This window comes from Electrophorus electricus, chromosome 23 (assembly GCF_041902795.1).
Source record: "Electrophorus electricus isolate QZ-2024a chromosome 23, ASM4190279v1, whole genome shotgun sequence".
NCBI lineage: Eukaryota > Metazoa > Chordata > Actinopteri > Gymnotiformes > Gymnotidae > Electrophorus > Electrophorus electricus.
In genome coordinates, this window is record NC_137519.1 from 6,421,754 (window position 1) to 6,436,462 (window position 14,709).

Genomic DNA, 14,709 nt, shown 5'->3' on the forward strand with positions numbered 1-14,709 from the left:
AGTAATTAAAAATAACCATTTCATTGAGAATGACATTAAGGGTATAAATAATATGTTCAAATTTCACATACCATATCCACAGAGCTCCTGTGATGAGTATTAGAGCCAGACAGACTGCCACTCCAATTGTGACTTGCTTTAACGCTGTACTCTCCTCTGGATATTCAGAGATGGTTATAACAAAACAAGGCTATATATATATATATATATATATATATATATATATATATATATATATATATATATATATATATATATATATATATATTATATAATACATGGAGAATAATGGAGAACAAATAAATGTCTACGAAAACACTACCAGTGTAACATACATTAATTATATTGTACAATACTGCCATGGAGTAAGGGTTAAGGGTAGTGTAGCGTAATTTATATTATATTATACTGTCACATTGTCCAACCTATGCCACCAGCAACCAGCAGGGGGCTGAGGTGGTGCACTAGGAGAGCAGGGAACTCCACTTCCCAGGATTCTTTGGGCTGATTGTGCACACCTGCTGGGCTCTGGATTTAAGGCCACACAAACAGTAGCCCAGCGTCACACTTTTGTAGAGGGGTAACTAGTATGGTATTGGAGAGCGACCAAAAGAATATGTTGAATTGTTGGGAAAACCTCCCCTTTGACTAAGCAAGTTGTTTTGGTTTGTTCCCCCCCCCCCCCCAAGTTATATTGCATTCCTTCTCATTGCATCAGTGCTTCTTAGTGGTACTGTGTAGGTTTACTGCTCCTGACCTGGCTTGTTGAGTTCCACTTGGGGAAGACTCAGAGATTCACCTTCATTTTGTTTTACTTCCTTTTTCACCATCCACAAATCAGTCTAGTTCCAATATATCACCTTTCTTGGTGTCTTTGCCCAGTAAACATTGTGTCCCCACTGGTGCCTCAGTTATAAACTTTTACAGTATGCAGGACTCCAGAGAATGGTGTTACCTCCTAAAACACAGGAATACTGGAATCCATCCTCACTGTCTGCTGGTTCCAGATACAGCTTGTTGTGTTTGGTGGGTTTGTTGGTTACAGGCTGTCCGTTCTTGTACCAGATGTAGGTGGGGTTGTAGGGCAGAGTGCAGGTGGAGCTGCAGCCTAGTGTTAGAGTCTGTCCCTCTGATACTGGGGTGAGACTCACTCTCACCTGCAGATCTGAATTTAAAACCATACAATATATTCATCTGAAAACAACAAATGTTTCATGTAGACATTATTTGTGACGACTTGAGTACCGCAGGACAAGGAACAGGCTGCAGAAGCATCTATTGACAGACATTTTATATACATGAATGATGAATGATAATGGCACTCACACATAGCAAACCGGTGCAGCATGAAATAAATTGATAACAGGAAGAAACATAAAAAGTTGAACAATTAACATAATCTTACACATGAACTTGTGAAGAAAAACACTTGCACTAACACCAAAGTGGGGTTCACATTGTTGGAAGCAATTTCTTGACTAATACGTGTGTTCATGAAAGGAAACGCAAAACTTCCACTGGAGTCGGTGTAAAAGTACAAAGAGTGTGTTTATTCCAGGTTAGTAATAAATCAGAACTCAGGGAAAATTCGAAAGATTAAAGTATTCCTAATTCGAAATGCATCACGGTAATAAAAGTGTGTTGCTCCCAGGACCACTGTCTTCGCTGAAAATCAAACAAAACTGCCACTGCCCAAGACACTAAAAACCAAGCAAAAAATATAATGGCATGACTTAGCAGTAATTTACATCTTAAAGTGATAGTACTCAAAAGGTTATGAACATAATCCAAAAACTAGTGCTTCGGCTCCCACAGCCAACAATGACTGACATCTCACTCTACAGAGGGGTTTGTATACATAAATATGTGACGTGAGTGAATGATAACAAGAGGGGTAGTCACAGTCAAAACAGTCAACAATCATGATTGCCATAGTATGTGGTGCGCCATACCACGTGATCTGTGGGAAGGTGAGCATACCGTTGATTAATCTGTTCTCTGCAAAGCACTTTGGGATTTCTGACACAAAATTAAAAGTACTATATAAATAAGATTATTATTAGTATGAACAGTATTATTAATATCAACACAGAATGTGGTGTTACATGAGCTGTGGGCAGTTACCTGTGATATTTAGAATGACTCCTGGTTTACCAGAGAATTTCCCTCTTTCAGTATTAGTGCTGAATCTAAAGCGATATTCTCCAGAATCACTCTTTCTCAGGCCTCTGATTCTCAGAGTGCAGTTTTTCTCTTTATCCCCAACATATTCCACTCGACCAGTAAACTGCTCTTACAGACTCAGGTCCTGTGGATCCTCTTTAGGATGAACATAATACCAGAATGTGTGTTCAACTTTGTCATCACTGGGATATGAGTAAGTGCAGGGAAGCTCCGCTAATGATCCACAACATACACTCTTCTTGTGTATGTCACATTCCAGCAGAATGTGTATGTCACATTCCACCTGTGTGTTGCATCAGAATATTTCATTCCTTGCTAATTATTTGGGTTCCCACATTCCTATGATATAACTCAGAGTTCGGAAACCACAGTTTAACAGATGATTACTTGTTTATATACTTACATTTTGTAGTGAAAAATGTAATTTTTATCATATATGATGTGGGCGGTGCAGAGTTTGGCTGTGGTGAGCGTCTGTGTATCAGGCAGATTAACTGAGTTGGACTGCACTCAAGCAGAATCGGTTTCCTTCCTCTTGTCTGTTCAGTTGGAGGGAATCAAACCCTTCCCCATTTAAGTATAAATCTAACTCTCTCCCTTTCCACTAAATGTGTATGCATATTACGACACAAATGCAGACTGTTGAATCATAAGATGAGTGCTGGGCCCTGGTAGTGGTTTCTGAAAGCTACTGGTCAGCAAAAACATTTTCACTGCATGTTACAACATTAAGAACTGCAGTACTTAAAATTCTTCTTGCTTCTTTACTGTTACTCTCTGGAACAAACAGTGTTCCTTATAAACTCTTATTTCCATGTAAGGATTTTGGTAAATTTTTACCAACTAGTCCCACCACTATGTGCAGCACTAGCATAAACAAATATAAAAGACAGCATATATTAGACAATGGAGTCATCTTGTGTTGTGGCCAGATGAAGACACTGCAATGATATAGTGTAGTTAGTAGTAGTGTCAGGCCTCTGAACTGTGCCCATTGAATTATATTAATTTTAAGTGTTCAGGGTCAAAAGGATGAGATGGTGGACTTTTATTGCTGGTTTTAATTGTTTTGCTGTGCATGATAGACACTCATAAATCAATGAAGTAACAACACCCACGGCACCAGAGAGACAGGAAAAAACAGAAAAAAGTCATTATTGAATACCATCAAAAGCACACAATAAATACAATATAAATTTATATTAATATAGCACCTTTCAATGAACCCAAGGTTACTTTACAAGTACCAGACATTGCTTTTACATGCAGGCACACACCAGGGAGCAGCAGCAGCCAACTGCACACAGCATTGTCTCATCTGGAATCCTCAGGCCCCTGGGGGACTGAATCAGGTGCAGGGAGGGGAGAGAGGGCAATACCCAGACACAGCACCGTCCACTGGGCATACAGGCACACATTCACACTAGGACAACTTTATTAGACATATACTCGCACACCAAAACTGAATCCCTTAAGTCTGAACTCTTCTTTAATCTCCATACTGATCTCTAAGAAAAATGCTGTGCACCAATCATCTTTTGTACTGCATGGGGAAAACCACCATTATTTATTATTTGTCACTGAACAGGGCTTTCATATGCCATTGCTATTCAAAGGCTTATCTTCATTGGTGTGTTTCATTGTCTTTCCTTTATGTTTGAGTGTTTAATGAATTTTGCTTTGGTTATCATTAAATGGTTTTGTTTATTGAAACAATGACTCATGCTTGCATCTTGCCCACCCTCGTCCTAAAAGTATTCTAATTTTAAAATGTAAAATTTGGCACAGGGAGCTTCACATAGGATATGCTTAGGATTATAAAGAAAGTGTAACAAAAATAGATGAAGATACAATACTGGAAAAAATATCAGGATCTATTTTTAAAAATCACAAAATTGTAAAAACAATTTACACAATTTAATGTGCACTAAAAAGAATCATAACCAGTGAGGGGAAAAGCAACCCCAGAAAGAAAGTATACACAAAAGCATATTTTAGCAATGTGTATGAGAACCTGATGGTGTGATGGGGAGTCTGGATGAATTTGCGTACCTACATTATAACCCATAAGTTTGGAAGGAACAGTGGCTTCTTGAAACAAACAGGCATTTCTATCTATTTGTTCTGTGATGTGATTTTCTCACAGAGCAGTAACAGTCATCCCATAGGAGACGTTTGGTGAGAGATCTTGTGACTGTGAGGACCAGCAAGGATGTAGGCAAAGCCAGGCTAAAGTTACCTGAGCAACAGCCCTTTGCCCTCTTTGCCTGAGTGACCCCTGTGGAGGGAAAAACATTTTTAAAAATAATTGTTTTAGTTTTAGTTTTATTGTTTTTGTGGCTGCATAAATATAAGTAGCCAATAATTGCTAAAGCTTCTAAAGACTAAATAAAATGAAGAGTGCCTACCATACAAGCCTGTGGGGGCAGTGCTATGATCTGGGGTTGCTGCAGTTGGTCAGGTCTAGGTTTAGCAACGTTATGTGCCCAAAGGTTGTTCCATCAATAGATTTTTTCTTCCCTGATGGCACGGGTATATTCCAATGTGACAATGCCAGGATTCATCAGGCTCAAATTGTGAAAGAGTGGTTCAGGGAGCATGAGACATCATTTTCACACATGGATTGGCCACCACAGAGTCCAGACCTGAACCCCATTGAGAATCTTTGGGATGTGTTGGAGAAGACTTTGCACAGTGGTCCAAATCTCCCATCATCAAGATCTTGGGGAAAAATTTATGCAACCCCAGACAGAAATAAATGTGACATTGCAGAAGCTTGTGGAAACGATGCCACAGCAAATGCGTTCCGTAACCAAAGCTAAAGGCCGTCCAACAAAATATGAGAGTGTGTGACCTTTTTTTGGCCAGGCAGTGTGTGTGTGTGTGTGTGTGTGTGTGTGTGTGTATGTGTGTGTGTATATATATATATATATATATATATATATATACACACAATGGAGCTTCTTCTGTTTCATAGTCATTATGAATCCACAGAAAGGCATGGCAGGGCTTAGCATTTTCTATAACATAAAACCCTCAGGGTACTTTTGTCATCTTGGTTTTAAGAGCAGTCCTAAGCCTGAAGTGGATGAATCCATTACTGAGATAGTTACTGCACTTGTGTAATGTTTTCCATGCAGCCAATTTTATTTTATTTTATTTTTTTAATTACATTTTTTTTTTTTTTGGCTGAATGGTCACTTTCATAAACCCCTCCCAGGGTCCAGCACTCATCTTATGATGCAACAGTCTTTTTTACAATATGCACAAAAATTTGGTGGAAACGGAATGAGAGAGTTAGATTTAAATAGGGGAGGGTTTGATTCCCTTCAACTGAACAAACAGAAAATGGGAAGGAAACAAGTTCTGTTTGAATGCAGTCAGACTCCTTTAATTTGTGTGATACACACACAGACCTTCCTCACCCACACTGTGCACAGCCTACATCAAGTAAGATAAAAATGACATTTTCACCACAAAATGTAAGTATATAAACAAATAATCCTCTGTTAAACTGTGTTTTCAAAACTCTGAGTTATATCATAGGAATGTGGGAACCCAAATAATTAGCAAGGAATTAAATATTCTGATGCAACACACAGGAAAAGTTTTCTTTGTGTTTTATTTGCTGTTTTTATTCAAGGCTTGGTAGTTATCTGTCTTATTTTGGGAACTGTGGCTTTCTAGTTTTATAGATGTGGAGTCCTGGGCTGTGAATCTAGAATCCTGCTTCTGATCATCCTGTTGCATAATGCAGGTTTGATTATTATGTCTTATTGTATAATATTATTGTCATTTTCTTCACAAAAAAGTTGTGGACTTAATATATAATTAGATTAGCTTTCGATTAGCACGGAGTGTATAGTGTAAAGCTCCTTTATAAGAGATGTTTGGGAAACAAACGTTTAGAAACAACAGAATCAATGAAGAATCATTAGGTTAGATAGAAGCCACAGAGCCAGGTCTTCATGGATGTAAACAGTCAGAAAAACCCACAGGTAAAGCCTTGAAGTCCACATATGAGTGCTTGTTCAAACAAATCATCGTGTTAATTTAATGCTTTATAAAGTGCTGTCTGTTCTGAAAAATCTTCATGAAAAGATTTCTCCCTCTTTCTTTTCCCTCAACCTTTTCCTCTTCTTTCCTCCTGCATCCCTGCTTCTTTTTCCTGTTTCAGGGTCTCAGGGTCAGATGGTCACTGTGGCATGTTTTTCTCGGGCTGTTTGTGCACTGCAGGGTTCACGGCAGACAATGTTCTGCTATTACCCATCATGCATCAAAATGGTCTTCTGGTTCATTAATTTTTTTAATATGTGATAAAAGATATTTGTTGAAACAGCAAACCACAAAAACTAATTTTTAGATAAGAACATAAGGACAGAAGCAGCCATGCTGTTAGAATCACAGCCACAGTGTTCATATTCATTTACAGTCCTAGTTCAGTCCACCATTTGTCCTGTCAATGGCTGACATTTTATTATCAGTACCAATATCATCTTTTTATTCATTTTTTATTATTAAGAATGAATTTAAATTTCTCTTTCATATATGTTCCTTCATTTGTTATGTTGATTGATAATGTAATCAAGTGTGCTGTTTTTGGACTTAAAATGCATTTTGGTCTGCTGGGTCCTTTGTACATTCTGAGCTGTGTTGTTCCTAAATCCCTAGTCAGCTAGTTGTTAAGTTAAACATTCAAATATAAAATGAAGATGCAGACTTCAGAATTAGTTAAAGAGAATAGCTGGTCTGTCCTTTATTGAAGGTTAGCATTAACAAGCATTATTGAGGCACCCTCCGGAGAATGTCTAACAATCACACAAAGAACCCGCATTTTTATACATTGGTCAGAAGTGATTATGTATTCACCCCACCGTTTTACATGCTAGTGTTTGCATTTGCCACCATTACATCCAAACCATACAGTCAACATATGCACACTGATATTCAACACCTGCACCAGTTGTAACCCGCTACGACCACATTCCAAGAGAAGACTTCTCTTAACCTTGTCCTAAAGAGGATCATTTTTCTGTACCGTCGTAAGCCTAGCGGAGAGGCCATATATCTTACCATGAGATTCACCAAAGCCTACCCAGGATCCTTTGCTGAAGCCTGTAGAGGCCTCTACAGAAGCCTGTGCCCTATACGCAAATCATTCTGAAAGGACAAAGAACCTCTATACTCCCTTATATTTTATGGCAATAATACGTCTAATGCACCATTAGGCCTATTTTCCTTGTTAACACTCTTTTTATTACCTCAGGTGAATGAGAGAAATGTATTTTACTTCTTAAGGGTAGAAAAGTAAACATTCTGTTATGTGGAAACACAAGACACTTCTACACAAGTGTGTTAGAGATCGTGAAGCTGACATTCACTCTCAACACACATCCACAGACACACCCACCTTCTGTCTACACTCACTGTCCCTTTTAGAAGGGTCTCCTAATTTACAGGATCTTTCATCACAGTCACTGTCTGAAATATTGTACCACCATCAATTTGCCACCAGAACTGATACATAGAAGATAACACTATCTCTCTCTCTCTCTCTCTCTCTCTCTCTCTCTCTCTCTCACACACACACACACACACACACACACACACACACTCTCTCTCTCTCTCTCTCTCTCTCTCTCTCTCTCTCTCTCTCTCTTACAACACAGTGCGTAGTAACAAATAAGCTGTACATGCTCCTATTCTATTCATGCTCCCACATCATATTTCATATAATGCATTGTTTTAATAAGCTGGCTGGTGCATGTGAAGTCTCTATTAACATAAAGTCTCTATTAAATAAGGTGCAGAAAGCAATGAGATGATGTCTGCTGTTCCAAATATCACTCCAGACATGATTAGACATCTGTAACTGTATCTTCTTTCAGCCCTGCAGGTGACGATGACCACTGACCTCTTAAAGTGGAGTGGAGAGACAGTATCACTCATGAGTAGCACTTCCTGCAGACTGAATTCTAACCCGTATTTTGTCAGCTTGTACAAAAATGCAGAATACCTAAAGACATTATACTGGAATCAGCCTCTTGTCCTTGTCAGTGCTGATGCAGGCAGCTACTCTTGCTCTGTTGGTGGCATCCGCTCCACTGTAGCATGTGTGTGTGATTTCACCACATTATGAAACTCTTCATTTATTTCAGTCTGTAGAATTCATTACGCCTCTCACAGTAATGCTTACACTTTCACTTTGGCTTTGGCAGGTGTGTCTCAGGAGGACTGCTGGAATGTGACATACACAAGAAGAGTGTATGTTGTGGATCATTAGCGGAGCTTCCCTGCACTTACTCATATCCCAGTGATGACAAAGTTGAACACACATTCTGGTATTATGTTCATCCTAAAGAGGATCCACAGGACCTGAGTCTGTAAGAGCAGTTTACTGGTCGAGTGGAATATGTTGGGGATAAAGAGAAAAACTGCACTCTGAGAATCAGAGGCCTGAGAAAGAGTGATTCTGGAGAATATCGCTTTAGATTCAGCACTAATACTGAAAGAGGGAAATTCTCTGGTAAACCAGGAGTCATTCTAAATATCACAGGTAACTGCCCACAGCTCATGTAACACCACATTCTGTGTTGATATTAATAATACTGTTCATACTAATAATAATCTTATTTATATAGTACTTTTAATTTTGTGTCAGAAATCCCAAAGTGCTTTGCAGAGAACAGATTAATCAACGGTATGCTCACCTTCCCACAGATCACGTGGTATGGCGCACCACGTACTATGGCAATCATGATTGTTGACTGTTTTGACTGTGACTACCCCTCTTGTTATCATTCACTCACGTCACATATTTATGTATACAAACCCCTCTGTAGAGTGAGATGTCAGTCATTGTTGGCTGTGGGAGCCGAAGCACTAGTTTTTGGATTATGTTCATAACCTTTTGAGTACTATCACTTTAAGATGTAAATTACTGCTAAGTCATGCCATTATATTTTTTGCTTGGTTTTTAGTGTCTTGGGCAGTGGCAGTTTTGTTTGATTTTCAGCGAAGACAGTGGTCCTGGGAGCAACACACTTTTATTACCGTGATGCATTTCGAATTAGGAATACTTTAATCTTTCGAATTTTCCCTGAGTTCTGATTTATTACTAACCTGGAATAAACACACTCTTTGTACTTTTACACCGACTCCAGTGGAAGTTTTGCGTTTCCTTTCATGAACACACGCATTAGTCAAGAAATTGCTTCCAACAATGTGAACCCCACTTTGGTGTTAGTGCAAGTGTTTTTCTTCACAAGTTCATGTGTAAGATTATGTTAATTGTTCAACTTTTTATGTTTCTTCCTGTTATCAATTTATTTCATGCTGCACCGGTTTGCTATGTGTGAGTGCCATTATCATTCATCATTCATGTATATAAAATGTCTGTCAATAGATGCTTCTGCAGCCTGTTCCTTGTCCTGCGGTACTCAAGTCGTCACAAATAATGTCTACATGAAACATTTGTTGTTTTCAGATGAATATATTGTATGGTTTTAAATTCAGATCTGCAGGTGAGAGTGAGTCTCACCCCAGTATCAGAGGGACAGACTCTAACACTAGGCTGCAGCTCCACCTGCACTCTGCCCTACAACCCCACCTACATCTGGTACAAGAACGGACAGCCTGTAACCAACAAACCCACCAAACACAACAAGCTGTATCTGGAACCAGCAGACAGTGAGGATGGATTCCAGTATTCCTGTGTTTTAGGAGGTAACACCATTCTCTGGAGTCCTGCATACTGTAAAAGTTTATAACTGAGGCACCAGTGGGGACACAATGTTTACTGGGCAAAGACACCAAGAAAGGTGATATATTGGAACTAGACTGATTTGTGGATGGTGAAAAAGGAAGTAAAACAAAATGAAGGTGAATCTCTGAGTCTTCCCCAAGTGGAACTCAACAAGCCAGGTCAGGAGCAGTAAACCTACACACTACCACTAAGAAGCACTGATGCAATGAGAAGGAATGCAATATAACTTGGGGGGGGGGGGGGGGGGGAACAAACCAAAACAACTTGCTTAGTCAAAGGGGAGGTTTTCCCAACAATTCAACATATTCTTTTGGTCGCTCTCCAATACCATACTAGTTACCCCTCTACAAAAGTGTGACGCTGGGCTACTGTTTGTGTGGCCTTAAATCCAGAGCCCAGCAGGTGTGCACAATCAGCCCAAAGAATCCTGGGAAGTGGAGTTCCCTGCTCTCCTAGTGCACCACCTCAGCCCCCTGCTGGTTGCTGGTGGCATAGGTTGGACAATGTGACAGTATAATATAATATAAATTACGCTACACTACCCTTAACCCTTACTCCATGGCAGTATTGTACAATATAATTAATGTATGTTACACTGCTAGTGTTTTCGTAGACATTTATTTGTTCTCCATTATTCTCCATGTATTATATAATATATATATATATATATATATATATATATATATATATATATATATATATATATATATATATATATATATATATATATATATAGCCTTGTTTTGTTATAACCATCTCTGAATATCCAGAGGAGAGTACAGCGTTAAAGCAAGTCACAATTGGAGTGGCAGTCTGTCTGGCTCTAATACTCATCACAGGAGCTCTGTGGATATGGTATGTGAAATTTGAACATATTATTTATACCCTTAATGTCATTCTCAATGAAATGGTTATTTTTAATTACTTTTAACTCTACATTGGTCGGTTGCTTAGCAGGAGGAGAAAGTCCAGGTCAGTTGAAGAGCACAGGAACTCTGGGGATGATGGCCAGGTAAGAATGTTCGAGGGGATACTCTGAGAGATCATGGGATATGATTCAATTTTTGTTGCTCTCTGTTCCTCACTCACTTTCTCTTTCTCTTTTTCTCTCTTCCACTCTTAGTGTGATACGGCTCATGTGTATGAAAATATCCCAACTGTGGCCATGACTAACCTCAGTCGAAAAGCATCATCAGATGACCAAAATGACATTCACTACTTAAGCCTTCATTTCCAACATTCCCAAACCCAGAAGGGGTCTTCAGTGTCAACCACCAGACTTCCTACTAACTCTTCAGAGGAAGAGTGTGTTCAGTATGCTCCTGTGAACTTTAGCCGACACAAAACTTCCACAACAGTGAGCAAATCATGTCATTACACTGACACTGACATTACATTCTTACTCTAATTAATCACTCAGTGTATAATAAGGTGTGAATCCATTTTACAGGCTCTTCTAAAAGCTGTTTCTCTTCATGTTCCAAAGGGCTTTGGCAGCTGCAGCAGCTGATGACCCATCTCAGACCTACAGCCAGATCCATAAACCCAAACCCTCCACATGAGAAACACAACACCCTCAGTGTGAGCTCTGGGGCTTTTTTATCCAGGGCTCAGTCCCCTAGTGGCTTTAGCCTTGCCACAAAATGTTTTTCCTTTAGAACAGTCGGAGTTGAGCAGAACGTTAATCAAGGGTTACAGTTATATCAGTGGTAATTAAGTGTAACACTGTCTTAAAAAAAAAAAACTTTTGCCTTTGAATTTCTGTTGGAAAATGTTTTTCAGTATTGTTACCTGAGAAGAAGTCATCAATCATTCAAACAAGCCATATTCTTTTATAAGATCGCCAAGCACCAAGTTTGAAGAGGGCTAATATTATATCAGTAGTTAGCTAAAGCTGCAAGCCCACAGTATTGGTTCATGTTTTCAAATTCACTAGCAGTAAAAAATCATTTTAAGAGGGTGGTTTAAGGGGAGGGTACCGGGCCTGGTGGCTGCTGTAGTGTAACTTTTAACCTAAGATGGAAAAAAATAATTTGATTTGCAAGATGCAGGAGCTCAGGATCCTGGAGCAACACTGAGAAACACATATAATCCCAGTGTTTAAGCAAATCAGCACAGCATCCATACAGACAGGAGGGACATGGGTGTTGTAGGGCCTGTATACTACAGTGGAAGGGATTTGGATGATTCTCACTGGCTATTAAAAGACCAATATGTAATTTACTGTAATAAATTATGAAATGACTACATTTTATAATTGACTACAATGACTGCACAAAGATTAAGAAACATGCCAAGCTGAAATACATGCTTCTGCCATAACAGTGATGCAGTCAGCATCTCCTTTGTAACCAGCATGACAGAAGTATGTCAGAAACTGCAACTTTGACTAAATGTAATGTGATTCTTTTTTAATCATTTATCCATGCCCATCTTTACCTATCAGCTATTTATGCATCTTATCTAATACTCATTTTTCAAGAGTTTATTAAAATTCCTGACTAAATCAATGTAGGTCCAAAAACATGGAGGTTAGGTTGATTGGATACTCTAAATTGTCTTGTGTGTGTGTGTGTGTATATACTGTGTGCATGTATGTCCAGTGATGGTTGGTGCTCTGTCCTGGTTTTAACCTCCTTACCTTTCCCTGCACCCAGTACTGTCCCCCAGGGTGCTGAGAGTATGCTGTGTGCAAATTGGCTGCCACTTTTCATCAGGTGTGTGAGTGTGTAAAAAAATGTAAAAATAAAATGTAAAAAAATTAAAAAATAAAAAAACACGATATTTATAAAAGCGGCCTTGAGTTTAAGAGAGGCGCTATATAAATGCAGCTAATAGTAATAATAAGTATGTTATCAAGTAGCATTGGATTGCTAGGTATACAGTTAAATCTATGCACTTCATATGAGCTCTGTCTCAGACTGGCACAAGGAAGAACAGTAAGCTACTACTTGGAAATAAATGTATGGTTTATACATTATGTCTTAAATTCAACAGTATGTTATCAGGGTTTTTAATGTTTGAAATGTATTGCTTGGTACTAATATTGCACTTGTTGTTGATTGGTACTGTTGTAGGCGGGTACTTAAATGTATAATGGGTAAATAGTAAAATAAAATGTTAGTTTTATAGTGCATTTGTACTGTTTAGTAATTTAGAAAAAAAAGTGACAAAGACCTTTACCTATGTAGACCTTAGTGGAGCTCCTGGAATCAAGTACATCAACTAGACACTAGAATCAATTAAAGATATCGGACACTAGATGGAGACAATGTGATGATCCAATGAAAGCGAAATGAGTCTGGTAGGATCATATAGGCTTTCTTAAAGATATTGTTATATATTTAATGTCTAGGTCTTCTCACACACTTGTGTAGACAACATATAAAAAGAAAAGACATACACATCTTTAGCCTTATCAAGGAAATCATCAAGTCAAATTATGGAAAAACAGAAAGAATGGAATAAAGTATTTTAAATATTTTAAATAAATGTAAATTATACTTTAAATTGAAATACATTTAAATAATACTTTAAGTAAAAATTCAGCTGAACACATGCATAGTTTATCATCATGTTAAGGGAAATTTCAATGAACAGTCAAAATTTTACATATTCATATGTTACTGACATGCTCAGCAAAATATGTTTCTAAACAGTTTTTTAAAGACAGTTACAGCACACAAATATCCAGTCACATATAGTGGTATTTTCTGCTCAGACATTTTGGGAAAAGACATCTAATGAATAGTGTATGTGTGTGGGGGGAGGGGGGGATTGGTAAATTGTATTTACCTTGGCATAGTAGAATAAGGAGTTTGGTACATGGAGTTGACATAACATTAACTTCAAATACTGTTGTCACTACCTTCAAATGAAAATCCTGCATAAGCAAACAGGGTCATAAACTGGACCAATTCCAAGAATCCTAGACTGTTGCACAACATTCTTGACTGATTAAAATGTACAACCCTAAAATCTACGTACACCAGCCCACATTCTACCCTAGGCAATACTAACATGGACCTGCACATGTTAAGATGGCATCAAATTGGTCGGTGTGTGTAAAGTCAGGTGAAGTAAGATGTCATCAAATCAGAATACCTGGTGACTATCAGAAGGATTCAGGGGACCGAAAAAGCTCGGGAGTCTCAACAGTCTGAGCTTTTGAGAGCAGTTTTCTGCATTTTTAAGAATCTTGAGTCCAGAAAAAGGAAGACATTATAAGATAAAGGGGGGAGGTATGATGACAGAACGCTGCGCTAAATGCACAACACACCTTCCGTGTCTTTGCTGTTTGACAGTAACCAAGATCACAACATCTTCCCAGTGTAGGATGGGTGAGGAGGAGCAGGACTGAGGTCACGGCCGTTATACTCAGGAACACAAGACAGTAGCACAGGCTGCTTATTCTTCTTATTCTTAAGGCTTTTTCTCTGATCATTTATCAGAAACATTTAGCCTAAAGTCACGACTTACTGGAGCTTCAAGTATCGGTTCTTCATGAACAGTGATGTCACCATGTCTTTCTGAACATCAAGAAATATTATTATAGCAGCAATCCTCGTGTTACTGGCAGGTAAACTTTAGATTTTTTTTCTTATTTTCTACTCTGTTTTATGTGTATTCATGATACTGCTTTGTAATCCATTTGTAGTAACTTAAATGGGATGGCAAAGATTTGAATGTGTACTATGGTTATATTACAGATCAGAAACTTCAAAACATTTTACACACTTGGTAAGAGTTGGATATAACAA

At 38.4% G+C, this 14,709-nt stretch overlaps 1 protein-coding gene across 1 annotated transcript; it reads left to right on the plus strand.

Moving 5' to 3' along the window:
* The first annotated feature begins 1,922 nt into the window (after window positions 1–1,922).
* LOC118240409 (uncharacterized) lies at window positions 1,923–12,760 on the plus strand. The gene is made up of 7 exons (XM_081706572.1): window positions 1,923–1,970; window positions 8,578–8,740; window positions 9,700–9,909; window positions 10,720–10,804; window positions 10,907–10,961; window positions 11,073–11,306; window positions 11,436–12,760. The coding sequence occupies exons 1-7, from the start codon at window positions 1,923–1,925 to the stop codon at window positions 11,457–11,459; spliced, it is 819 nt and encodes a 272-aa protein (XP_081562698.1). The 3' UTR covers window positions 11,460–12,760.
* Window positions 12,761–14,709: the final 1,949 nt, after the last annotated feature.